The sequence below is a fragment of the Grus americana genome, chromosome 1 (assembly GCF_028858705.1).
Source record: "Grus americana isolate bGruAme1 chromosome 1, bGruAme1.mat, whole genome shotgun sequence".
NCBI lineage: Eukaryota > Metazoa > Chordata > Aves > Gruiformes > Gruidae > Grus > Grus americana.
Genome location: NC_072852.1, coordinates 116,338,319 through 116,365,069, shown reverse-complemented (window position 1 = coordinate 116,365,069; position 26,751 = coordinate 116,338,319). Strand labels below are relative to the sequence as shown.

The window sequence follows — 26,751 nt, the reverse complement described above, 5'->3', positions numbered from 1 at the left end:
GCTATGACTGCTCTCTGCATGCCCTGAGTGTCCCCCCATCACGCCTCTCGGGTGCAGACCCTCACCGTTATGGGAAACAACAAACCCCTTGTTCTTCCATTTGATCTCCTCTCTTTCCAGTACTTCCCCTGTCTCAGAAACCACATGCATCCCACGGGTTCAGAGCAAAGTAAATAATCCTTTCTCAAACCAACACCCGCCCCCCACCATCACCACCACCACCATCCTCAGTCCTCAAATCAGCTAACATCTCCTTTAAAAATCTTTTTCTTTTATTTTTTTTTTTTCCCTTGAGCAAAAGGCAAGCTAATTAAATGAGGCTTGTGAAGCACCACAGAGATCAACGGATTGAGACCGGGAGAAACTAATTCTGGAGAGAAGATTCTCCCCCGGGAGGGTCCCTGGCTGGCCAGACCCAGGCAACATGGAGGAGATAAGTAACAGTGCCATAGCCAATCTGAGTTGTCAGATGGTACGGGGAAGAGAGAAGCCTTTTCCAGTTAGCACCGTGGCCGTGGGACAGCAAAATTAAGCCCCCAGGAAGCAAACACGAAGCTGCCCAATTGGTTTTGGGATGCACTGTGCCTGAAGCCAGTTCTCCCACTGCACCAAGTAGTCTGGCGAACAAAGGGCGCTGTGAACCACCCCGCCAGGACCTCATTATGTGAAGCCCTGTTTATGATGAGCTCAAGGACAGCACTAATCTGATTAGCTGGTGACCTACACTTGGTGGAATTTTGTTCCCATGCTGTAATTTTGGGGCAAACTTTGCTCTTTTGACAAATGAGAGACCGGCGTCATGAGAAACTACATTTCTCTCTTAACTTCCTTGAGCGTACTGAGCTCAGTGATGACCAGAAATGGAGAGCGCTTCAGTGGGCATTACAAGACTTCTGCTGTCTTTGTGTTCCTTGTCATGAAGGAAACCAACTTAGTGTCTTGCTCATGCTGTGAGGGTGTGCCTGGTTAAAGTGAGGTGTACAGGTGTTGCTTAGAAAACCAGCTGGAGAAAATGCAATGAGGTCATTTCACAAACCACGAGCAAGGTCCACCTAACAAAATCCTTCCTCCAAAGTACAAACATGGATAGACAATGGCTCCTCTTCTCATCTCTTCTTCATTTCTCTGCTCCAGAAGGAACACCATGGAAGTGGTAAATTGAGGATAAGAAAGGAATGTGTGCAAAGTGAATACCAACTTCCTGAACAACTGAACTCTGCTCACCTAAAATCAATAATCAGATAGCTGTGTTGTTTAAGAAGCTTAATGAAAAACGGTTTCCTAAATGGGAAAATCAAACACTAACTCCACATTTTCCCTGTTGCTACACAGTTGCTTTGGGTGCTCATGGTCACCCAACAATTTAACTAATACAAATAAAATATACTCTTGCTTAGTGATAAGATTGGCTACTTTTACGATGGGACTGCGTGTTCAGTAGCTGAGAAATTAAATATTGAAAGACAATGTACTGAACAAGCAAAACAGACTCCTACAAAAATCTCTATATGTGAATTTACAGAAAAAGAAAACCCGATTAAAAAAAAAGATCCATAAACCTAAGAAGTGAATGAACACAACAACTGGCAAAGCAGAGGAGCAGAATTTCTACCTACTCACCCAAAGCCTAACCGTGGCAATAACAAATGTAATCTTAAATCACAGTTTGCCATGGCAGTGAATGTGCAAGGCCGCTAATTTAGATCAGGAACTGAAGCGTACCTTTGTTCACAGTGAGTAAAGGTTAACACATTTAAATCCATTCCATTCATTTGCCACCATCTCTGAAAGTTCAAGCTGCTATCACTCTCACAGGATAAACAAAATACCATTTTCACTGGAGACCATCGTGTCAGTGAGCTACAAATGCTACAGAGACTCATTTGCGAGAAAATTTGATCTGCGTTATAAAATGGTAGGATGAATGAAACAGTAAAATGAAAACTGTCAAAAGTAATGTTATCTTTTTTGCTACCCAAGGTCTGGTCTTCTACAGGCCTTTCCTGGGTGATTCAGCCTTTAACACAGGAGTCGTCCCAGTGAAGTCAGTGAAATCTCCCACTTAAAGATGACTGAAAGAAAACAATGATTGGGGAACCAGCCCATTGGTTCAAAGACACTGTACAGCCATCATATAACCGCTCTTTATTGGTAAAGGCCTCACTCAGGGAGGTAAGTTTGGTAAATTTTTTGCCAAACTTGGAAAATGTTTACTATGACATGCAAGTCCCTGAATTTGAGAGTAACTTTGCAATTCATGTAGGATTTGGCATCTAGATTGGTACAGCATGAAGCAGTCAGTATAATCTTTCTTTTAATTTACACGGTGGGACTTTAGAGCTTGTGCTAGAACATTAAAATAGCCATTTTATGCAACTGAATCCTAACGGGAAGTCTCCAGAATAGAAATACCAAACATTCTAATTGCATCAAATAGACGGCAAGACTTGCAGCATCCCAGCTCACTTGTAAACCTACCACTTTACAACATGCCAGCAATATGAACTGCTGGCAGCAAAAGTGTACTTCATACAGATGCTGAGTGAACGAGGAACAATATACTCCACTTGATCCACAGATAAGCTGTGTGAGAAAACCCTTAACTACCTACCTCTTCCGTATGCAGGTAAATCGGTACTTGGAGAATTCATCTTGTGACACAACCTCCAAAGGCTTTCTCTTATCCCCCATGACAGTGGTTGCCATCCTTAGTGTACTGAGTAAAAATGTATACTCTGTTACCCTTTTTCTATTTGCAATCTTTTAATTTTATTGAATGTCCCTTGTAATAAGGAGAACAGAAGCTCTCCATCAGCAACAAATTTAGCATACAAAAATAAAACCCAACTACAAAACAGAGTTTGTTCCAAATGCTGACAACGGTCTTGCTATAAGCTGAAAAATAATTCTGTTGCCTAGTGACATGGCTTTGAAGCAGGAATTAATATTTCTAATACTAATACATGAACAATTTTGCATTTTGTGAATACACAAAGGTTATCACAGGCCACTGTCCCAAAATAACTTTCTGTGTGCACGTCATTATTCCATAATAAATGTGAGGTCATTCGAGGTAGCTTATAACTCAAACCTTAGTCATGATAATGCCCAGGAATTTGTTATTCCAAAATAATGTGTTCATGCATCTATACCCTACGCTAAAATCTTCTGAACGTGCAAAACTGACCAACTACTCTACAAAAGCAATTTCACAGATTTTCAGATTTGTTCCTCTCTCATATGCAGCAAAACTTGGCACTTCTCCAGCCTAAATACAGAAGTCAAAGCAAAAGGAGTTATACTACAGCAACTCCCGCAGATCTTCTGGAGGCTAAAATGAAAAAAAAAGAGTATTTTTCCCAATTAGCGTGCCATGTCAGCAGCATGACTCACAATCCAGAATTCAACGCAATGGTTCTGACCGACTGGATCTGAAGAGGTCCCAGCACACTCCCTTGATTACCTGCAGAGAGCTGGGTGGGAAAAGGGTTCATTTCTTTGTCCACCATTTTCTGGTATAAAGCTCTCAAGCTGAATGGCTCCACAGTAAAAGGTAACGTTCCAGTCAACATTGCATACATGTTCACCCCACTAAAAGAAAACATAGAGAAAAAGAAACCAAAATGATTTGGAACAAGGAAAAAATTAAGCTTTGGTTTTAGTGACTGTACTTCATCTTTAATGTCTGACAGCTATAAAACAAACTCTTTCTTCCATTGCACACGATGATTTGGGTAAGTATTCCCAGAGGTTTGCTCATGGAGGGTCCCACGATGTGCAGGGCATAAGCTGGGAGCCACAGAACCGAGTCCAGCTCTTAGGCAACTCCTTGGCTAAATGCCACACCACAATTAAGCCTCTCCTTGGGCTGCATAAACACGCCGCTTTTGGAGGCCTTGTCCTGGTGCTGCCCTTGGCTATGGAATGGCTGTCCACACCGACGGGGACATTGCTGGTCCTGGTTCAGCGCCCAAAGGTCACCTCCACGGCCTCTGGTGCAGCTCAAAGATTAGGTGTGAACAATTACATTTTTTCAGAGCAGAAAACTTACTGCTTGTTTATGCCCAGGAAAGTCAGCGATGAAAAGTGGGTTGGGCACTCTTTTTTCTTTTTCCTCTTAAAAGGGCTTTAATTTGAGTGGAATTCTTCCCTTTTGGGAATTTGTTTCCCCAGTCTGCTGAATAGATGCATGTGAACAGAAAGAAACTAAACTGGTGTGCTATCATGAACCATGACCACAGGCATCATTTGTTCAGCTATGAGGAAGGGTAAGAGTTAACCATATTTTCTTTTTTTTTTTTAATTACGAAAAAGAGCAGGACATTATTACTGGAGAAATTTAAATGGTTTACAATGCAATGACTGTACTCTGTTTGCTTGTGTTCCTCAGGCTTTGTACTTTCTCCCTTGATGTGTACGACTGGCCCACTGCTGGAGTGAGAAATTCAGTAGCCATACAATGATTTAGCTGTGGGTCTCCTCGGAGGACAAACTGCAAATAATTAAGTTTCAGCAGGGGAAGTTCTAAAGAGCCTTGAAGTGCAACAGGGGACCCACTGAGTCAAACTGAGAGATGAATTTGACCCAGGTCCTAATCTAATAAATAAATTCTGGCCAATCTTTCTAAACAGTAGTAGTGCTTATACAGAACTTCACATTTTCCAAGCATTCCAAATACCTCAACCTGGGAATTGCCATAATTCTGTTATTTCACTGAAATTTATACAAACGCTATTATCCCCACTTGGTGAGAGAAAATCTGTTGATACTAAAGCAAAAGCTAAAACTCGACTGATTTCAGCTAATTCCTCTCCAGGAGTGACAAGGATAACCAACACCATGTCCATGGCCAACAGGAGGGTAGTGGGAGTCGCACAGTCTACAACAGTAGTGCAGACAAATTCATTGACTCCAAAACATCTTTGTAGCTTCTTCCACCTCTGGCACCAGGGACTTCTGTCTGTTCTTTTGTCTGAACACTAGTATGCTCACAAAGGCTCACAAGTTTTCTGGCCATTTTTATTTTCCCTTTAATGACTGTGCTTTCTATGTGATGACTTGACTCGATATCATATTTCCTGTCAGACTTGACTGTGGATAGTGCACAGAACCCACATGAATGCTTGAGGATCCTTCGGGGAAAACAAAATAAAAGCTGTTTGCCCTCTTGTGCCAGAGCTGTGTCTTCTACTATGTCTGAACGTCACTGATCAACAGCTGTGCTTTACTACAATCTCTCTACGCTGTATGTTCTAGCAATCCATATACAGGTATCTAAAAGATCTATTTCAGAACAAAATATCTGTGCAATTTAGTTCAGAGTCTCATGCTAGTTAAACGTATTTTCTTGCTCAGAGTAGCCAAATACATGAATAATGTTTCTCATTTGAGCAATGGGTAACGATGACAGTAATAACAATTATAAACCAGAGAAGTAACTCACATGGACCAAACGTCTATTTTGGGCCCGTATTTTTTCCTTGCCAGAAGTTCAGGGGCTGCATATGCTGGGCTCCCACACTGGGTGCTGAATGGATCAGAATAACCCAGGATGCCTGCACAGTTGCTCAATCCAAAGTCTGTGAAAGGCACAGAGATAGAGTTATGAAAGAGACAGATACAGTAAAATCATGCTAGAACACAAGGGAAAAAGAGCACATTTTTTTTCTCAAAGCTAAGCAATGAACTGCCTAAGAAAAAAATCATCCACATGGAAAAATTTTATATAATTTGTTTCTCTGAGGTGCTAAATAACCAGAGATTTCCACAAACAATAAAGTCTTAGAACATGCACAGTTATCAATTTCATACACAAAGCAACTACATTTCACTGGGAACTGGATGGCAACAACTGGAGTTGAGCTTGTCCCAGGCACTACGTGACGTACATGGGCAGAAAGCCACCTCAGGTGGTCATGGATTCCATACTGCTGCATTATGTTATGCAGAGGCCAAGTTTGTGCGGGACTTCTTTAACATTTTCCTCTAAATCGTGTAAATGAGCCATCAGATGTAAGGGGCGGGGGGGGGTGTACTTTCTGGGACTACTGTGGTGATGCACAAATGCACCAGGTTGCAGAGTCAGCATTTCAGCTCTGAAATAACACAGGGAGATCTTGGAACAAGAAGGGGAATGTGTTGATGTGGCACCCCCTCCCCAACTTCTGCCTCGAATTATTGTATTGCTGGCCCCTGGATGTATCTGACACTCTTTCGCTGGCAATAATGACATGGGATTGGCAAAGGCTGGCACCACGAGCTCACTGGAGACAAGAGGCAGCCTCTCTGCACTGAAGGAGGCTGCAGTTTCCCAAGGGCTCACCATCAACGCCAAAGGGTTGGTATGGCTGCAGATTGAGCTGGGTTTAGGGAAAGATCTTAAAAGTTAAACCACTAAGCAAGGAAAGAAAGGCAGAGTCGCACCAGTGGCAGAAGTGGCTGGGGGCAACATGCAGCTAGGTGAGCGCAGGCCCACGCTGCCTAGTGGTAGCCCACACTTGGCTTGGGAGAAAGCAATTGTGAAACCACAGCTGACATAGAAAGTGAGGAGAGGTTGCAAAGGGTCTTGAGAGTGAAGTCAAACAACTTGACGTGGTAAGGGGAAGAAGCAAGACAAGCTTGCAAGGAGGAAGATGACATGGGCAAAGCTGACAGGCAGGGAGAACGGCCTTTGCTGCAGGGCAACATATCCAGGAGCAGCGGATCTAGGGAGGTCACAATCAAAGATGTTCCCATTTATTAATAACTTGCTATTGATGGCAGCTGCAACAACAGAAACGGTGCTGTTAAGAACACTGATATCTGTTTTGTTCCTCTCTTTTTTTTTGATCCAGTCTTCTTAAAAATTCCCAGAATGCATGCGTGTTTAAAATGAAAATTGTCTTATACACAAATGGGGCAGCCAAGAGAAGCAGACCACTGAATTGTCTTCCTATAGACTTGTGTCTTGCATCCACGTGTCTTGTAAAACACCATAGTTCTGGGTGTGCTACCCACCTGTCTGGGTGGGCTAAAAGCACATCTTGCAATCCAAATATAGCAGGCAACTGTTGAGCCCACGCAATACTCTCTCTCCACAGAGTCATTAATTTGGGTCTCTCTCCCTTATCTACCTACTTATTTGCACAGGACTTGAAGTAATGGCCTGTCCTTTAGCTTTTACCCCATGTTAAATTTGGCTGAAATCAGACAGGAGTTCCTCAAGGTATTAGAAGTGCCCTGACACGGCGGTCACATAAGCATTGTACCCTTACAAAACCAGGCAAAAAAATAATAATGCTTAAAAAAATGCGATTATAAAGATGACTATGTGAGCTGGAGTGCCCAAATGACTGCACAGGGCTTTCCACTCGACTGGCTGCATCTCCGAGAGCAAGACAAGTACGAGAGAGACAAGAATCACCATATTTAAAGATCCAAAGAGGCTCAAAGGGGTTTTGCTGGAGAACATTGTCAAAACGGAAGGAAGGATCAAGACAACTTCCTTGCCTCTGATGGAAAACAATTGTCTCTGGACACTGCTTAATCATCTCTGCTAGATATGTATTAACCCTGGGGCTTATACAAATACTTTTGAGGATCCACTTACTTAATTAACATATTTATTAGCTATGGGTTATATCAACTGTAAAATACTTTTTTAAACTCCTAGAAATAATATCTCCACACAGTATTATTTATGGTCTTTACCCTACTGTGTCATACCACCTCAAAATTAATTGACTGTAATATAAGGCTTTACAATCAAAGTATGTAAGGGCTATATTCTGCGGTGGTGTAAATCAGCATCCTTTTATCATTATCAATGCAGGTATACTCTAGCGGAGGTTTTAATTATCTTATTTGCTTAAACTATAAACATCTTATTCACTTTTTCAGCTCATTCATTTAATCTAGGCTGGTATACTCTTTTTTTTTCCCCCTAGCGCCTGTTGAAATGCAGAATGTGCACAAACACATGCATATTGAGGACAGGGATTTTATGGCAAAAGAAACAGGAATATTGTTATTAACACTGTGGCAGCACATCGAGATCAGAATGTGATTTTTATTAAGGATGTGCTGCTGATTTGATAAGAATAGTATTACCACCAGCATTGATAATTTTCACTGCCATTCCTGCTTCTGTCTTGGGTTTCCTTTCAATAAACCGAGCTAATTACAGAATTCAGATCAAAGGCCACACTTGGATTTCCAAAGTAAATATTATGACATGGCAATTCCACCACCCCCACTGCTCATACTATCAAAGTATCGCACTACACTACTACTCTTTAACGCCTCCAGGAAATCAACATTAAGCTATGGATATATGGCTATCTCTGAACCTGTGACAGTTGGAAGAGGGAAAGATTATTAAGTAACGGAAGCCTTAGCGCCAAGCAGGAGCTCGTGGACAAGTTTGACCAGCAGACCTCCACAGACCTCACAGAGCTGGCAGGGTCCTTTGGGTGCCATAGGTCCTTGAGCAGGATGCCAAGAATCTCTCGTGGCCTGTGAGTGGCTTTTCACAGCATCTTTATCAGACACCTACCACCACAGGCTGGTAGACGAAGAGAAGTGAATTATTTCCAGTGCTTCCAATCCTGATGTGCTTAGATTTGAGACTTAACAGGCAGTTAAGAATAAGTCCATTTAACACAGCGAAGAGAATTTTTCCAATAATACTATCTAAGAACATATTATAAGCCACCTTATCACATAGCTAAAAAGAGTAACAGAAGCAAGGTGCCATTAAGCAGCTGGGTGAAGGGACTCAAGGGATTCAGTTCTCACTGAAATGCATGAACAAGTAGGGAGTTTCAATGTAATTTCACCTTTTTTTTTTTTTGCCTTTATGGTGGGGTTTGGTTGGTTTTTTTCATTTCACAGTTATCACTAGAGCAACATTTTTTATTAGATACTAGCGTGTTTGCTGCTGCGCAAGACACGGAGACCAAGCTCGCACCTCAATGTTAACACCATGGTTAATGTGATCTGGTTTTATAGGTCAAAGTTTCTTCTCCCAAGCATGAAAAGCAGCACATCGTTTCTCAAACCATGCTCTTTACTCCTCAAGAATGTTCCTGTGATGACACAACTGATCCATCACGTTCCTACAAAGACAGACTACCTAAGACATTGTACTAAGTGCTGAATGAGCTCAATGAGGGAATAGGAAGGGAGGAAGAAGAGGAGTAAATTATTTGGTCTATAGATATCTGGTCTATCCACCAGTCACAGACAGGTGCTGAAAAATTTCCCTTGTCCTGGGAAGGCCTGGTGGCAATGGAAACCTATGTGGCAGCTCAAGCACTACTTCTGCTACCACCAGGAAAAGAGGTATTCATGAGGAGAGGTTGCCCAGGGACCTTAGGCCGGTTTCTGCAGCCCCCTCTCCAGCCTTCCCTGCAAGCGCAGCAGACAGAGCATGAAGAATGGAGGCACTGCTTCTTCAGGGTGAACAACCAGAGATCACCAGTGTCACTAGTGAGATATGGCACGAGCTGACTCTGATACTAAATGTGGTTTTACTTACAGCAAAATTATTACTAATAAAACAACCTTTATTTGTCTGCAACATACCCAGCTGGACGGTGGGATTTAATTGCTTTGTTTTAAAATACACACTGTGTACAATCTGCTTTGCTTAAAACATCAGGCTGCAGACCTGAGGACAGTTTATTTCAACGCTAGCAAGGCTACGGAAGATCGAATTGTCTCTTTTCTCTATTCTTCCCATGCCACCCACTGCAAGGAGACCTTTCTATGCAACCGAAGCAAATGAAACTGCAGGAACAGTTCTGAAGTAATTTTTTGGCATGGGAGTTTTAATTGTACACATATCATCTGATTAGGTCTGGGTTTGGATGTCAAGTTCACATACTGTTGTGTAATCAAACACCAAATAATGGGAAAGTTATAGAAATTCTTTAAATCTATCAGATGTTCATATAGCACTGTTGCAAACCATCTGGTCTCAGTTATCTGCTAAATCAAGATAATGGGTGGTATCCATCATTACTGATGAATGATTCATGGTAACATATCAGTATACTCTTGACCCGTAGCTGAGGTAATGCAGAGTTCTCTTTTGCTATTATTTTCCCAGAGTTGGTTGATTCGCTACAGAGTAAAGAGTAAAAGTCATGGTAATATTTCCAAAGACTGAATTCCCTAAGTTAAATTTTGAGTATTTCAGATTTCATTAACCATCCTCCTCTGGCTTGTTTGGAGATGCATGTGCTTTATACGTTACAGTGACTGTCCATCTGACCTGAATGTTAAGTGTTTTTCATCACTTTTCAGATCATGAAACCTTCTGAAGAAAGTCAGTCGAGTTTTTAAGTCTGCAACCACAGACACTGCTTTGGCAGAAGTGTAGGCATGGAGATAAATATAAACAGATGTTTGGGGTTTATTTTATGAAGGGAATATTTTCTTTTCAATGCCCACATTAACATTAGTGGGAGTTACGCAAAGGCAGTGAGAGACTATACCCACCGATGATTAATCTAAAATGTCTGCACAACTTGAATGAATCGAGCGCTGCGTGCAACCGATACCCGAATACAATCAAGATTCTGTCATTGATCTTTTTTATTTTTTTAACAGCCCTCTAAACTAATTTCGTATTGGGTGCTGGGAGCAAATTTAATGAATATAAATACAGGACCAAATTTTGCCAGCTGCTAAAAATGTGTGCAACTCCCACTGACTTCAGTGGAAGCATATGCATATGGGGGCAGAATCCAACCCTTAGTAAATATGAAATGATCAAGATAATAAAATAAGTTGAAGCTGTGGTGTCAATTCTTTAATTCTTTACAAAGGTCTTGATTTGAATATGAAAGCTGCTGATTAAAAGATGTAGTATTATTCCCATACCCAGTTAAAGCTGAATTATTTGGAACATTTTTTTCGTAAGATGCTGTCAGGAACAGCTTGATTGCTATCTATACTCTCTCAGCTCCTCTCTGAAGCAACATTAGCAGTTGTCACATAGAGGATTATGAAGTCTCAAAAACTCTTTATGAAACCACCAATTTTAATTACTGGAATTGCCAAACTAGTTTCATACCAATAAGCTTGATATTGTTGTCTTCATCTAGCAACAGATTTTCTATCTTCAAGTCTCTGAAAGAAATAAAATATTTTGAGTGAGCCTCCAAAGTAATGAAGCAGCTTCCCATCACTCTCATCAGTGTATTTACAAGATTCATATATAATAACATGTATAATGCAAGCAGTGCACACAGTTCCACATTCAAAGCAGAAAGCCCCATGCATTGTCTCCTCTCCAAAATTACCAGCGCTTTCACACACAGTTTCACACCTATTCTTCAGGCACAAAATGACTTTATAAACATTTGTCAGAACATCCTGTAATTAATCAGGTTCTTCAAATTCCTCATGTACTTAAAAGTTTGCAGAAATCTTATACATTGGAAACATTTCAAAAATATGTTTTTGGAATTGGAAATCACTTTCTCATTATTCTTCACAACCAAAGGCTCTTCACTGGCCGCAGCTGAAGAATAAACCTTCTTCTGCAGAGACCCGCCGAGTCAAAACATCTGTCCTCCGCTGTTGTCTACAACGGAGACCAGAATCAACCTTCCCTGGGGATGAAGCATCCAAACTCCTTACAGAGGTGGTCAGCATTGGTACTCCCATACGCTACAGGTGAAAACTGGGGCTAAGGGATTGAAATGACTTGCCCAAAACCAGTCAGAAGGCCAGTAACAAAGCTGAGAGAAGAAGCCACACAGGTTGTCTGAGTGCCACTTTAGTGCTTTCTCCACTGTGCTTCCCTGCCCGACCCCACAGAGCCCAGACAGATCAAGGCCTGGACCAGTTTTGAGAGAGAGAGGATAAAAAGAAAATGGTCTCTTTCTACAAGACGACCGGCCCTTCTTCTGACATGTATGTCAGCACGTTGTTCACTTCACACATGCCCTTTCATCATTTAAGAATGTGGTTGCGCTTTCCTAAATCATGTTCTACGTAAAAAAAATTTCCCAGAGGTTACCCCCCCCCAAAACCACCCCAAAACATCAAACCGTACAGACTAGGCATTAAGTATAACATCAAAAAAATCCATTAAGTTGCTACATGACTTGTCCATGACTCCTAGCGGTTGGCTGTGTCTTTATCACAAGAATTTTTCCCCCATCCAGACATAAAGTATTTCTAACAATCAGCATGCTGGGATATCAATAGCTGAGATGGGCAGTGATGCTTCTCCCAGCACGCTTCGGAAAAATCTGGATAATAAAGCCATCAGCTATAATTATGGGAAGTCAGTGACATCCATGGTATTTTGCCTTTGTAAGGCAAAGGGACTAATGAAGGATGCCTCTATTACAGATGAAAATATAAAGCTTAATAAAATACGACAAGTAAACCAACCAAACCAAACAAAGCACTTCCATAAGAAAGGATCTGGGAAAGAAAGAAAAATAACTGTGACCAACTCCAAGCCTTTTTTAAAACGTTCCTCTCCATTTCATTTTATGCCCATGCTGTTTCAAATCAACCTGAGGCAGAAGAGTACTTGCAGGTAGGATGCCACTCACTTCATCAACACGACCACAAGGACCTTCTCCAAACAGATGTTTCTACACTCCAGTGAGCATTTCTTGCACATTTTCCTTGCTTCGCATGTGAAAAGAAATAGGGGAAATACTATATAGATCTACCAAAGGAGAGTATTTTGCAAATTTCAAGTATTTGGGGTGATACCCAGGCTTTCCTAGAGCGTTCAGCTGAACATGAGGCTTCCTGAGGAGGACTGCCTTCTGCACCAGTCCTCTTTGTGGGGAAGCAACGTAATTCAATCAATAAAGCACAAGCCTGAGAGACAGAAGGATGGGACCCAGTGTGTTAACTTGAGGAAACCAGCCACATTAAAAGCGACGGCTAATTTCAAATACCACAGGAAAGATGTAACCGCATTCGGCCGTGTTTTGACTAAGACCCAGCCTACAAAGAGCCTACTCTCCAGCCCTGCTCCTGCTCTGAGGGCGAGCACCAGCTTTGGGCCATGCACCCCATGAGCCTGGCTGGCAACCATGGCATCCTTCTCCTCATCCGCAGGAGGCTCCATGTGCCACGACGGCGCTGCAGATACACCGCTCTGCGTCGTCCAAAAAGAGCTTCCCTTGTAGGGCAACCGCCGCCACTGACAAATGGCTTCCTTGTAGGAAGATGTGCCCTGCCAGATGGATCTGGATCAACCCACTTTGCTTCCCTCTACTGCCAAAAAAGGGCTTATTTCTTCATGTCTTGCATCTTTATTGCTTGCAGGTGGAGGTTTTCACAGACAGCATGATTAGCCTCTAGAAAGATATCAGTGCCGGGAATTTAACGGGAGAGACTGCCAAAAAAACATTATGGGAAAGAGGAAAAAACCAAACCGAACCCCACAAAACTGAACTGAAATCAGCAGAAGCACATGGAGCTTCAAGTCATACACTGCAATGCTCAGTACGATGTCTCAAAGCAAGGAGGAAGATCATTTGGAAGCTCTGAGTATACTGAACATTAGCTAAGAAAAGGTAAGACTTTAAAAATAAAGGCAAGGGAACAGAAAGATGAAAGCTGTAAGTTGAGGAGAAAAGACATGCAGGCAATTAGAATGATAAATGAGTGACAGGAAGGCTAAAAATAAACACAAGAAAAGATATTTAAAAGGATTCAAGGTTAAAAAAATAAAACTAAAGGTAAATATTACAGGGCATTTTAAAGCTAACAGAGGAAAAAAATAAACATTTAAATATAGCCTCAGTATAGAGTGCAATCAGACCTGGTTAATTAAAGATGTTTACCCATATGCCTATTCTCAGCAGATTTGCTGGTAAGTGGTAACTGATCTAATGGTCCATATGCACCACATTTTTTTCAAACCATGTCAATACAGAAGTACTTTTTTTTGGTCTGACACCGTGAGCTAGGACAACAGGTTTTTACTCCTTGATACAACCTAACGAGAAGATTCCACGTGAACCAGCCTTCGAAATGCAAAGCTAAAGCTGTATGACACCAAACCAAAAATCCCCAGACTAAGCCACAGTTTGAGAACTGCTGCTACACAGATGTGGACCTTAGGGTGGGCACTGGGCAGGACCCCCGGGCAGCCTGATCCTCTGCAGCAGGCTGGCAGCGGGGCACAGAGATGGCAGCGACCTGCAGCCAGGACAGCAGACGTGCAAATAGAGCCCATGTGTCTGGACAAGATCCACATCCATCAGGACAGAGGGGTTATTCAGTGAACACTTTAAGAGACTTTAACAATGCACCAAATTACCCTCCTTTTAACAAAAAGTGCAGTGCTACAATCCAATTATGTATCTGCTCATCCTACAGAGAGACAGGACCGATTTCCTCAAAGTTCTTAAATGTTTTGGCAGTTCTCTCCAATTCAAATTTAAATTATTTTTTACAAAGAGAGGCTCACCTGAGTTGCTGCTTTGTTTAAATGTTTACATTAACTCATTGTAATGGAAAAAGTAGCACCATTGCACCCAAAAGCGTTAGGGAACCCTGAATTTCATGCACTATATTGCAATCATAGAATCACAGAATGGTTTGGGTTGGGAGAGACCTCAAAGACCACCTAGTTCCAACCCCCCTGCCATGGGCAGGGACACCCTCCACTAGACCAGGTTGCCCAAAGCCCCATCCAACCTGGCCTTGAACACTTCCAGGGATGGGGCCTCCACAGCTTCTCTGGGCAACCTGTTCCAGGGCCTCACCACCCTCACAGTAAAGAATTTCTTCCTAATATCTAATCTAAGTCTACTCTCCCTTCAGCTTAAACCCATCACCCCTTGTCCCATCACTTCATGCCCTTGTAACCAATCCCTCTCCAGCTTTCCTGTAGGCCCCTTCAGGTACTGGAAGGCCGCTATAAGGTCTCCCCGGAGCCTTCTTTTCTCCAGGCTGAACAACCCCAACTCTCTCAGCCTGTCTTCATAAATGGTTTAACAAACAAAAGCAAACACTCTGCCTTATTTATTTTAGTCAGTGGAATTTTTTGCATGTTTTTAATAGCTGGAGAAGAAATGTAGTTGATGGAGACCTTAAGTTTCCCTCCTCGAGGTAAATCTGATCTTCTTCCTTACTGTCTTGGCGCCTCAAAAAATAGGACTAAAGGATTTTTTTTTTTCCCCTTTAGCAAATTTTTGGCATTCATTGCTGAAATACTTCAAAATACCAGAGTGCACCCTCAGTGATTAAATATCAGAAGAACAAAAAGTTTTACCTTTTTCTGAGGGCTTAGTTCCATGACGTTGAGAGCATCTAACTATGGTACACGATAGTCAAATCTATTAATACTGGAGACACTCAAGAAAGATCAAGCTGTGTTACTACAACATGGAGAATCAGCATATATTTATGCCTTGTCAGCGTGCAAAGCTAGCAGCATACAGCCATTGTTCCCCGTATTTGAAATCACGCCTTCTTCATGGGATGGTTTGTTTGGGAGTTTGTTCTGCTGTTGATGGGGCTGATTTTTCTCCGGCTTTGCTCGGAGCTTCAGAGACCACTTTGGAAACCCCAACTGCAGCCGGTGACTCCACCAAGCAACACAAGCCTGCTTCACTGAGTGAGCTACCCCAGGCTTCAGCTGTCGGCTCAGCGTGCTTTGGAAAGAAGCTTGTTCAGTGCCATTGCAGGCATCAGACAGCAAAATCGAAGTTTTTGCATTTCACACTTTATTTCTTGTCTGGGGGAGCAGCAATGAGAAGGAAGGTTTTACCAGCAAGCAGCTGCAAAGCAGCAGCGGTTGGCTGCTGTCTCCAGCATCTTATTTTTAATCATAACAGCATCATGAAAACTCAGTCCTTAACTACCAACCCACAAGCCTGCTTTCTAGCCCCATGTAAGAGCTAGAGGTGAGCTGGAAAGGTTGCAGAGATTTGGGTTCACCATCACATCAGTATACATTTCGTAGGCTTTGTTATCAAAATATTCTTTATCTTCTGATTCTTTTATCAGTCACAACATCACTGAATTCAATGCAGTTGCTTCTGCAAAAGAGGAATTCAGGCCATTGTCTTCACTAAAACAATGTTTAGTTTGTTTATAGCTGAGTACTCCAAGACAGAATGCCCAAAGGTAATTTTGAAATCTGACATAAAATAGAAAGACAAACCAGCTTTGCACTTCAAAAGGAGACTTTGTTCTGCAGTGCAGGATCTGTCATAAATATTGCATCAGCAGACAGACTACTGGCACTTAAAATTAATAGGGTGGAAGTTATCAAAGCTAACATGTCAAAGTAGCAGGTACCAAGGCAGGAATCCCGTAGCACCCTGAGCAACTGGATCATATGGCACCACCTTACTCTGCTAGGGAAAGAGATTATGGGAAAACATATAAACTCCGTGCAAAATCTCAGGGTTTTTTTGTGTCTTTCAAACTCCTGATCTGCTTTTAAATACAAAACGGCAGTGGAAGGTATGAATATGCTGCCACGAAGACAGAAAAAGGGGGAATACAGAGAGCTATCTTTGCTACCAATACATTATTAAATTCTTTTCTTTGACATCCTGACAGTAATTGCACTGAATGGGATTGAATTTTGTTAAAATTACTTTAAAAGGGTTGTTGAGAATTTCCTGTGGGATGCAGTGGCAAGCACCAAGGCTTTCACTTCATTTTCTCTGTTGTCCTTACGCTCCCAAGGGGCTTATTGTTCATCCGGCTTTTTGACAGCATGAAGGCCTATGTAAACACCCTCTGAAAAGAGAAAGCTTCACCAGATACTGCCATTTGGGTTTGTTTTCCTCTGTCAGAGGGAAAGATAAATATTCCTACCTGATTCACAGCTGAGCTTGTTGCAAGTATATTTTTAGAAACCAACCAGCTCTTCTGATAGAAGGAATGAAACACAAATGATTACATGTAATGATATTTAGAATGGCGGCATTTCTTTTTTCGGCGAGCAGCCAAGGAGTTCTGAACCCTGGACACCCCTCACCAAAGATGTAGGTTCTGCACTCAGGAACTTGCAGTCTTCATCCATCGTTGGAGATGAAATATTTGTAATTTAAAATACATCTATACAGTCAAACATGAGGTTTTGGGCTTTTTTTACCTCTCTAAACAAAGTGAGGTTTCTTGGAGTATTTTAGTTTTAGGCTGTTTGTACATGAGTGCCTCTTAACAGATGCATTTCCTTTGAGTTCTGGGTCCCAGCTCTTGTCCGAAGCTCAGAGTGCTTTTCTGCCATGCCAAGTCTTGATTGTAAGTCATGAAGCTTACCAAGTAATATTCATCAAATAACGTAATCAAATTTCATATGACTTATTTCATCTGGCTTTTTCTCACCCTGCGTTATACAACAGGGCAAGTCATCTATACTACTCCCTGAATAACGCAGACAAAAACGCTGGTGACTTTTGTAATAAAATAAGTCAGTGAACACTTTTCAATGTCCTGCCCCATTCAATGTGAACAATGAAAGTATTTGGAGAGAGACAAACAGCAGACCGTTTTCTGGTCTAGGATGCCGTGTTTTGTTTCACATGCAGTGAATGCAAACACCCACAGATCACCACATAGATGAAAGTGCTGTTATTTTTACCTGCTTTAAAAATAACAACAATAACAACAACAGAACATTGCCATTTCATCCAGGGTGAGAATGAATCAGATTTCTGCGCTATTTTTTCCCCTCTTTTCAGTTGCCGATTGAGTAGTCTGTTTTTAGAGTTGCCACGGGCAAAAGCCAAGATGCTGAAGGACAACTCCTGGGGTAACTATTATTCTTTCTCCCTCTCTTGCTCGCAGAGAGCCAGGAGAATAAATATGGATCACACTGCAAGTGTTTTTCCTGCATCTCTACACTGCTCTACGTACCTCGTTTGCAGAAGAAGTCAAGACATTGAATGGTTAAGCTAGAGAAAATAGTTGCAGATATACTGACTGTGATTCTGTCAAATTTTATCAGTTTAAGCAGAATTGGACCTGCTCATTATCCAGATGGAAGACTCCCAAGAACGAGCTCTGTGCCATGCTGTGATTTGAGAAATGGAGTGGATGGAGTATGCTGCCTTCAGGGTAAGGATTAATCCAACACCACGGGGCTGGACGGAGAGAGCTCAGCTGCCAGATGCAGCAGAGCATGTCAGTATTTGCAGGGCTGCTTCCTTCCTCCGCTCACGAAGGTCCGTCACACTTTGGTCTCTGTGAGCTGCGCTTACGTTCACAGAGACAGCAGAGAGAAAGAAGGGGTGAGGGCTACATCTGCTGTGAGAGTGCAGCATCCATATGGGAACTCATGCTCACATTCTCTCCGGACCCCAAAGCCTTGCCTTCTTCCCACCACAGTAGCCTGTGAATTCTAGCTTGTACCTAGAGAATGAGCTATTTTGGTACAAAATGTGGGTTTGGATCCTCTCTGAAAAAGAAGGGAATCAAAGCCAAACCTACCAACCTCTCATAAGTGCTTCAGACACTACGCAGAGGGTAAATTTTTCAGGGAGAGGAACTGCTGCTGAACTCAACACTGCTGTTAAAAGCTAAATGCATTCATCTTGTTCCTGCCAGATTTTCCTCTGCCCATCTCATAAACTTTGACCTTTTTCCTTCCTCTCTCTCTGTATATACCGGATATCAATTGATCCCTTAAAGCAATAAGTAGACTTCTTCCTTTTCCATGCTTTAAACTGTGGGGTTAATAATTTAAAGAGGTCAGCAGTTTATCTGCTGATAGAGAACCTACAGAATAGACCTGGTGGCTGCTCAAATATTTATACTACAGTGATACCAGAAATTTAGCTCGAGATAAGACCTCAGTACAACCAAGGCTGTACGTGCACATAGCACCTATCCCTAACAGATCACAGGGAACGCGCAGACTCAAGACAAAAAAAAGCAGTTTTCAGAGCGCATGGAGTTCCACCGAGCCAGATGCACCCAACAGAGCTGCACAGCGGTAGGCAGCTCAGCGCACAGCTGGGCACAGCTGGAGGAGCTGGCTGTTGGCTGCCTTCAGGCGGTCTGCCAGCTGCCTGCACAGCAGCCCTGTGGACGGGCGTGCATAACAGCTCTCCATCAGAGAGTCATACAGAGTCAGTGCAGCCAAGGAAATTAAGAACCAGATCCTTAAAAGTATTCAGGTGTCTAGCTCCTACTATGTGCCTGCATAATCTCAGAGGATGAGGCCTACACAACTTGCTCAGCATCATATGGGAAGTATGTAGGAGTCCAGACTTAGCACCAGTTGGCCCAAATTTAGAAAGTGAAGCCTTCGTCTTAGACACCACCCTATAAATACACCTAAGACAAGAAAAGGAGACATACTGGCTCGGACCAAAGGTCCACCCAGCCCACCGTCCTCCTGTCTCCATAGCAGCCAAGAACACGTAAGCGGGGAAAGGAATGGGGACAGGCGATCACGTGTGATACCTCCACCTGTACTCTCCTAGCCTCTACCACTTGCTGCTCAGGGACTTCAGGCAGAGGCAGCTACTCCTTATTCAGCAACCCTCTGCAGACTTCTCTCTGATGAACTTGTCTTCTTTCCCCTCAGCCCAGGTAAATCTCTTCCTCCTGCAAGGAGAGCCACATCCTGCTTATATACTGACTGAACGAAGGTCCTAAGGAAAGGAAGTGATGTATCACCACAGCTCTGGATCTCTCCTGAGATGACACTGTGAGATGAACTGAACAGTTGCATGCTCTGCATTGTACTTCACAGTATTCAGACTTGTGAGGTCCTGTTGGGGTGATATAACCAGTGGGAAAAGCAGAAGAGGAGAAGCAAGGGACTTCTGTGGTTCCATTCAGGCTTTGTCCCAGCTGTGTCACTGTGAGGCTTTGGGCAAATCAGTTCATCTCCCCATACTGCTGTATTTCCACCAGTAAAACAACAGGCGCAACCACCTCCTCAAAGAAATAGTGAAATGATTCATTAGTTAATGTTGGTACAGTGCTCTGGAGAGGCAAAATAGTGCTACTTGCAGGGAAAGAGCCCTACTTTTGCAAAGCGCAGGCTTATCTTTAAGGACATGGAGTCAGCACAGCTCCTGTGCGCTCACCTGAAGTTGCGTGCTTACTTAAGCGCTTTCTGCAGATACTTTCTAATGTCTACAATACAAGCATTTAAACAATATCATGAAGATTAGCCAAAAAAGCCGTCAGGAATGAGTTTTTATAAGGAAGACTCCTTACTATACAAATAAATGCCAAAATACCACTTAGATGCTCTGAGATAAATTTTAACTGGAGAGGTTTTTTAAGATTACCTGTGAACTACTCCTGCCCGGTGAAGATGTTCAACTGCCAGGATAAGCTGCCGGATATATTTGCGCGCTTCATGCTCCTCAAGTCTTTTTTTCTCGTAGATCTTATGCATCAAGTTGCCACCAGGGCACAGCTCCATGACAAGGTAGTAGCTGTTCTCAGTTTCCAATATATCCAGCAGCTGAGCAATATTTGGGTGGCGGATCATTTGCTGGATCTGCCCTTCCCGTCGCAGATTCTTGGTGACATAGGTGTCCTTTTTGGCTCTTTTCTTGTCAATTACTTTCACTGCCACCTAATGAAAAAACAGAGGAGAAGGGGTTGTTAGCAGTCACACTGATGATTTATTGCTTTAACCTTGTATAAACAATCTCATTAACCATACACAAATACTTAGCACACTTAATGGTGGACAGTTATTTCATTTATTTTCTCAGAAAGTCTTCAGGCTGGCATTTAAAAGTGTCATTTTTGGCTGTTCCTGGCTTTCGACATGAGACTTGAGATAATATATTTCTCAAACTATAGCCAAATGTTAGCTTTGCATTATTAAAAAGAAAAAAATAAGTAAGAAAACCAAAATTATTTTGGTATCACTCTTCTGGCACCTTGCTTTTCCTTCTTTTAAAACGTACATGAAAGACAATCCCCTTGCTACGTCTAGAACCAAGCAACTCTGCAAAATCCAAGAAGGCAAAACTTTTTCTTTTCTTAATACAAGTTCTCAGTGGCACATCTGCTGAGATGTCCAAGTCAGCTGCAGCCCATCGTGAAAGTACGTAATAAAACTAAGGAGGCTCTGTACCACAACCTACGACACAGCACGTGCTAGGGCCTATCCAAGTGCTTTCCTTCTCACTGCTGGTGCACAACGCCACATGAGAACAAAAGGATGGGACCAAGTAGGATATTGCTCTTCTCTATGCTTAAAGAGTCTGGTTCCTTTTATTGTTTTACTGGATTCCCTGAATAGGCATAATAAAAGTATCTGCCTTTTTCTGCCTCAAATTTATAGACATTTATTTCTTTATTGAGGTTTCTTATTTAGACCGGGTGCTGCAGACTTCCAGGTCATCTGCGCCAGACAAAGATTTAACAGCTTGTGCCAGCTGAGCAACAAAAGGCACCGCGAAATCCTCCTCCCGGCTCCTCCTTTCCTCAGAGCTCTGCAACAAAGGAAGTCCTTCACCGCACGCATCCCGACCCCGCAGCTCGCCCATCATTACCCAAGTGACAGCCGCTTGTTTGTCAGGATGAGGGCGGGGGGAAACAGTGCTTGGTATTCCTGCCCGACACTGAATTTTACGTGATGTGAAAGCGCCTTGTTTACATGGGTATGGGTTCAACAAACACACAGAAAATGCCATGATCCCTCTGCCTCCCCTACCCCCCACATGGAGGCACAAAGATGCTGCAGCTGCATCTTTGCTGTTTGCCTTGATTTGGGAGAATTTCCTGCGTTACCTTACTCCGACAACAAGAAGGAATAACAAATGTGGGGGAAACCTCAGAGTTTTACTTACCCTAGCCTTAACACCCAGGCAACAGCACAAGCACAAGAGGCTTTCCTCCATCTCCGGCTTGTACAACATCCCTCCTCACGGCTCACGAATTAACTACTCGCAACAAAACTCACTTTTAACTATGGCCAACGACATCGTTACAACCCACAGCACTGCGGGCTGGTGGGCTTCGGCAACAGGGAGACAAACTTACTCAAAGCATAGCTGGCCGCCTTCCTAGCTTGAGAAAGTGCCAAGCACACATCAAGCACATGACAGCTCCCAGTCTGACTAGCCTTACCTTTATTTTTTCTGCAAGCAAAGGAAAGGTTAAATTAGAGAACATCTGGGTTTTTCTTTAGAGAACAAAAGCCATGAAAAATATGGTCTGGAAATATGACAACCAAAATAGATCCAGACCCTTTGACACGAACACCTTGAATCAAAATCAAGTTTTATCAGCAGAGGAACTGAAGAATAAAACTACAGGAGCTGGGGCTTCATAGCCTGTCTTAAGCGCCAGAAGTCAGGATTGCTGAGCATGTTATTAGCTGGATGCATTTCTGCTGCTAAAAGATCATTCTGATGAAATACCCTTGATAAAGAGATAAGGCTGAACACCACACACGAGACAGCTGCTTGGGTGAAGCCCAGAGCAGCATCAGGACCATAAATGCCTGGAAGCTACATTCCTGACTAGTCACATTAGAGAAAGATCACTTAGTCTTAAGATAAAACAACAGGCAAATCAGAGCTTAACTTCACCATTTTTGAAAGCCTCAGGTGATTCACCAAGGAAACAGTCTTAAATTAGAACGTTCTTCCATCTAATGAGATAGGACCGTGAACACAGAGGCTTGCATGTATTATTTAGACAGCAAACCACAGAAGTTATTCTGGTGAGGACAAACAAATTCAGGGGTTACAGAAACATGAGATGCCAGTTTGTTTGCTGGCAACACAATACAATCTCTGCAAAAGTTTAAAAAAAAAAGAAAAGCTGATATTTTCCACAGCTGCGGGATACAAAACATGGAGTATTAACAGTATGGAACAGTAATCTGTTATCCATATGAGTAAGTCATCCCCAATTCATTGACCTAACCCCCCCATTACTAAACACAGGCCTGTTTGCTGCCCAGGCTGAGTGTAGCTCTGGGGAGCAGGAGCAATCACCTGAACCCAGGAGACAGAGCCAACTATGTGACTACTTGATGACTTTTCTACTATCACAAAGAATTAGCTTTCTGTGCCTTAAGGACAAATTTTCTCCTCAATTTTGACAGCTACTTGGTCAGGCACCCTATCTATCCCAGCAGAGAAGTAAAGCTGCTTTCAGACCCACCCTTGACTCCGAGGTACCTTTCCCCCTTCAACACCTTTGGCATCAGATCCGAGAGACCCACCAGCACAGCTGACAGAGCTGACAAAGGTGGAAACAACAGTTTTGTTTCAGCAACAACTTTGCATAGGAGAAAGAGAAAAGCACTAGGTAAGACTACGGGAGACTTGCATCGGCACAGGAGAGAGGCAGGAAACTAGCTTCAGTGCGATAGTGCTTGCTCCTGGGACAGATGCGCGTGGGACCTTGCCTCCTCGCCTAGGTCCGTGCTGCAGCACAGGGCATCCCGGCAACGTCTCGGACAGATGCTCCCGTTCTTTGCCTCAGGAACTACTCAACAGCCAGGGTCTTTAGAGAAACCTCTATATATCTAAAGAAAAAAAAATTGTAGTTGACCCAAACACACAAGCAGCCTATCCACTTTCATATGGACGTTCTCCGTAATAGCTTCTAGCTTTTGTTCCTCTGTTCCTCGTGGGTCTTCTTCCTTACTACTCCTTTCACTTATTCTCCTGTCCTCCTAGTCAATGCCCCTTCTCTTGCACTGCTCTTTTTGCTTTTGCTTTCTTATAGGATCGCTCTGCTTTACTAAATGAAATGCACCCCACAGTACAAGGGCTGTGCAAAGGGGTCAGCACTCTCAAGCAGAGCCCCTGTGAGGTTTTTTTTTAGCTTGTTTGGGTTTCTTGGATTTTTCTCTGATTTACAATTTTCTCTGAAGCATACAGAGGAAATTTAGGGATCAAACTCTGCATTCGGTTACTCCAGGGTTGACTTAGTTCAATATCCCCAATTTTGAGTTCATCCAGAGTTAGACCAAGGTAAATGAAGATCAAGTGTGCCCCAATGCATTTAATATACACAGCCTCCTGTACGTGTATATGTGTGTGCATACACCTGAAAATTTCATTCATGCAGAAGGAAAAATCATTCAGTAGAGAAAATACTGTAGATGTTAGGCAACCATAAAACAAACACATTCGAGCTTTCATAACCTACTCAAGACATACCAGTTATTCAGTTTTGCTCTCCCAAGTTTCAAGTAGGGGCTCTTTGTCTCTGCATCATGCCTGTCTCCTGACTTGAACTCTTGACCAGTATCGGCACAGAAATAAAAAATAAATGACAAAGCAAGTAATTACTCTGAATATGAAGGAACAGTGGCTCTTGACATTCAACACTTTGCTTTTGGCTAAACCTTTGCTGTGTAAATAAATAAATGGTTTAGGTTATTCTGTGTCATGAGCTACAAAGATGAGTAATACACCATATTTTTGGTTCCCGAGTCCTACAATTATACTGTTGGAATGAATTACTTTCCTGAAGTTTATGGTGTGACACATCATATGAGCAATTGCTGCTTCTCTCGATCGTTGCACTAAAATAGTTCAGGTTGGGCTAAAGCATAGTGGAGCGGAGGTGAGGGGGAAGTGCAAGCACCACTCTTCTCCACAGATCCTTGGAGGAGATGGTGACATTGCTTACAGAACCAAGCAGCTAAAACACCATCAGCAAATACAGGCACGTGTCATCACCCAAACAAAGGCACGTGTTTGACACACACGGGCGGAAGATTTTTGCCAGCTAGTGCTTCAGGAGGGTTTGTGAATTTGCAAGAGAGAGGCGGGGAGGGTGGAGCTCACTGGCATCAAACTGCACAAAAACAGTCACAGCAAGGCCCTGAGAAAAAGCAAGAAGAGCTAGCTTAAAGGACCAAACGTTGGCTGAAGAGATCTGGGAGCCAGGGCTTCGGTTGCTAGATCACTGCTGCATCCAGAGAAAACACATTTTGTATCCTCTTTGCAAACAGTCGTGCCTCGAACTCTAAAGCTGCAACAAAGCATGGAAGGTGGCTCACACACATCCTGAGCATGCCCCAGCGTAGCATCCATATGTCCGTGCAAGATGCACGTTTCGCGGTGGGCAGCTCCCCAGACCTGCACCCCAGCAGCACGCCGAGCCCACGGAGCCGGTGACGGGTCTGCTGTGCCAGGCAGGAGGAACATCCAGGTGCTCAGTGGGCAGATGTCAAAGTCGTCTTCTCCCCCTCCCCTTCTGCCGGCTATTTATAACTCTGACAGTGACACTTGGAAAAATCACAGGTCAGGAAGTAGTGCTTTTGTCAGTGAGGGAAAGATGTTTGCTTACCCAGCGGACATGCAAAGGTCTACTCAGATCATTGCCCAACTGCTCTGCAGCAGTGTTGTTTTGTCAGAGTGTGGCTCTGTCTGAGACATTTTTTTTTTCTTTGGACCAATCCTCCATAAATACTCCTCAGTGCTGGAAACCTGCTTTGAAAATTTGTGTTTTTCAGCTTCTGTTGTGCTTCAATAAGAAATCCAAGGCATGGTATGCCTGCAGCGTACTGCTGATGGGAAACCAAATGTTGGATACCAGGATGAAGCTTAACACAAAACCATAATAATATTGGGGGGGAAGGGCAGATCCAAGCCTGCTGTAGAACCTATTTTCAACTACATACAAAATTGATGGAAGGAAATGAGGTTTCTGGGTTTTGGTTGTGTGTCGTCCCCCATCCCATCCCCCAGCTGCAAAGAGCTTTATTCAAGCCATGGTTTTACAGTAAAAACATTTATTCCTCTACCTAACGTTCCCTGGTGGATCTCAAGCTTCAACCAGTTAAGACACACCACGACTCCACTTGAATAAAAAGCAAGTAACAACCGTCTGACCAGCAGCGACTTCAGTCACACGGTACATTAGCACTCTGGGAACCCAGGCCTGAGTTCGGCCTCCGGCTTCTTGCTTGCCAGATCGGATGTCTTTGCACAGGCCGTCTCTTGGCAGAAGGAAGCACCTCAATGCCAGCAAGCCTTCCTGTTTGCCAGAAAACGGGTTTTCTCAATGGCCTGTTTGCCGAGTCAAAGTCAAGAGGTCTTGAACAACACTCACGTCAGACACTTGCAGTAACGCCTAGAAAAACAGCTTCACAGTAATGACCCTGCCTGGCAAATAATGTTATAACATGTTTAACTTTACAGAGAAGAGAAGATTGCATGTGGCCTTGCAAAATCAGGGTATGACATTTTGAGGATTTTTATTTAAGAGTTTTCTCCACTTACCCAACCACTTGAATTGCTTCCTTCTGCAAATTCTCTCCTAACTTTAAATAAGAGGAAGGCAGTTACTGCAGACCTCTGCCAAAGGGAGCTCCAGCTGAATTGAGAGGAAACTGGATTGAATAAGAATCCAGCAAGCACCATGGGATTTGGCCAGGAGACCAACATAGCACAAGAGAAGCAACTTCAACTATTGGAGGGACTATTCAACTATTAGAGGGACAACCCCCCTGCCTTTTTTTTTTCTCCTCCTTTTTTTTTTTTCCCCTCCTCTTTTTTTGCCAGAGTGTACTTCCAGCAGACCTGCTGGAGATGATGCCACGCCAGGCAGCAGCGCCGACTCTCAGCACCGTCCTGGGCCACGGGCCATTGGAGGCCTGATGCACCCTGACCATTCACATGAAGTTCAGAGCCGCAGGCTACAGCGTGCAGCTGGGGGGACAGTCAATGGGAAGGCCCGAGACTTGGACTTCTGCACCTAAATCCACAAACCTTTACTGTCTGGTTTAAGCTTAGCCAGGAGAATGAGACGATGAGCCAGACCATGTAGATATTTTACCGCCATTGTTAGTGCAAGCCCATCTCCAGCTCT

At 43.1% G+C, this 26,751-nt stretch overlaps 1 protein-coding gene across 2 annotated transcripts in view; it reads right to left on the bottom strand.

Moving 5' to 3' along the window:
- HUNK (hormonally up-regulated Neu-associated kinase) overlaps positions 1 to 26,751 on the bottom strand; it is a 61,374-nt gene that overhangs the window by 19,529 nt on the left and 15,094 nt on the right. For both annotated transcript variants that reach the window (XM_054808797.1, XM_054808806.1), the window contains exons 2-5: positions 20,238 to 20,530; positions 11,060 to 11,115; positions 5,444 to 5,579; positions 3,464 to 3,591 (exon numbers count right to left, since the gene is read on the bottom strand). In XM_054808797.1, coding sequence (XP_054664772.1) covers positions 3,464 to 3,591; positions 5,444 to 5,579; positions 11,060 to 11,115; positions 20,238 to 20,530 — 613 coding nt within the window. The remainder of the gene's footprint in view (positions 1 to 3,463; positions 3,592 to 5,443; positions 5,580 to 11,059; positions 11,116 to 20,237; positions 20,531 to 26,751) is intronic.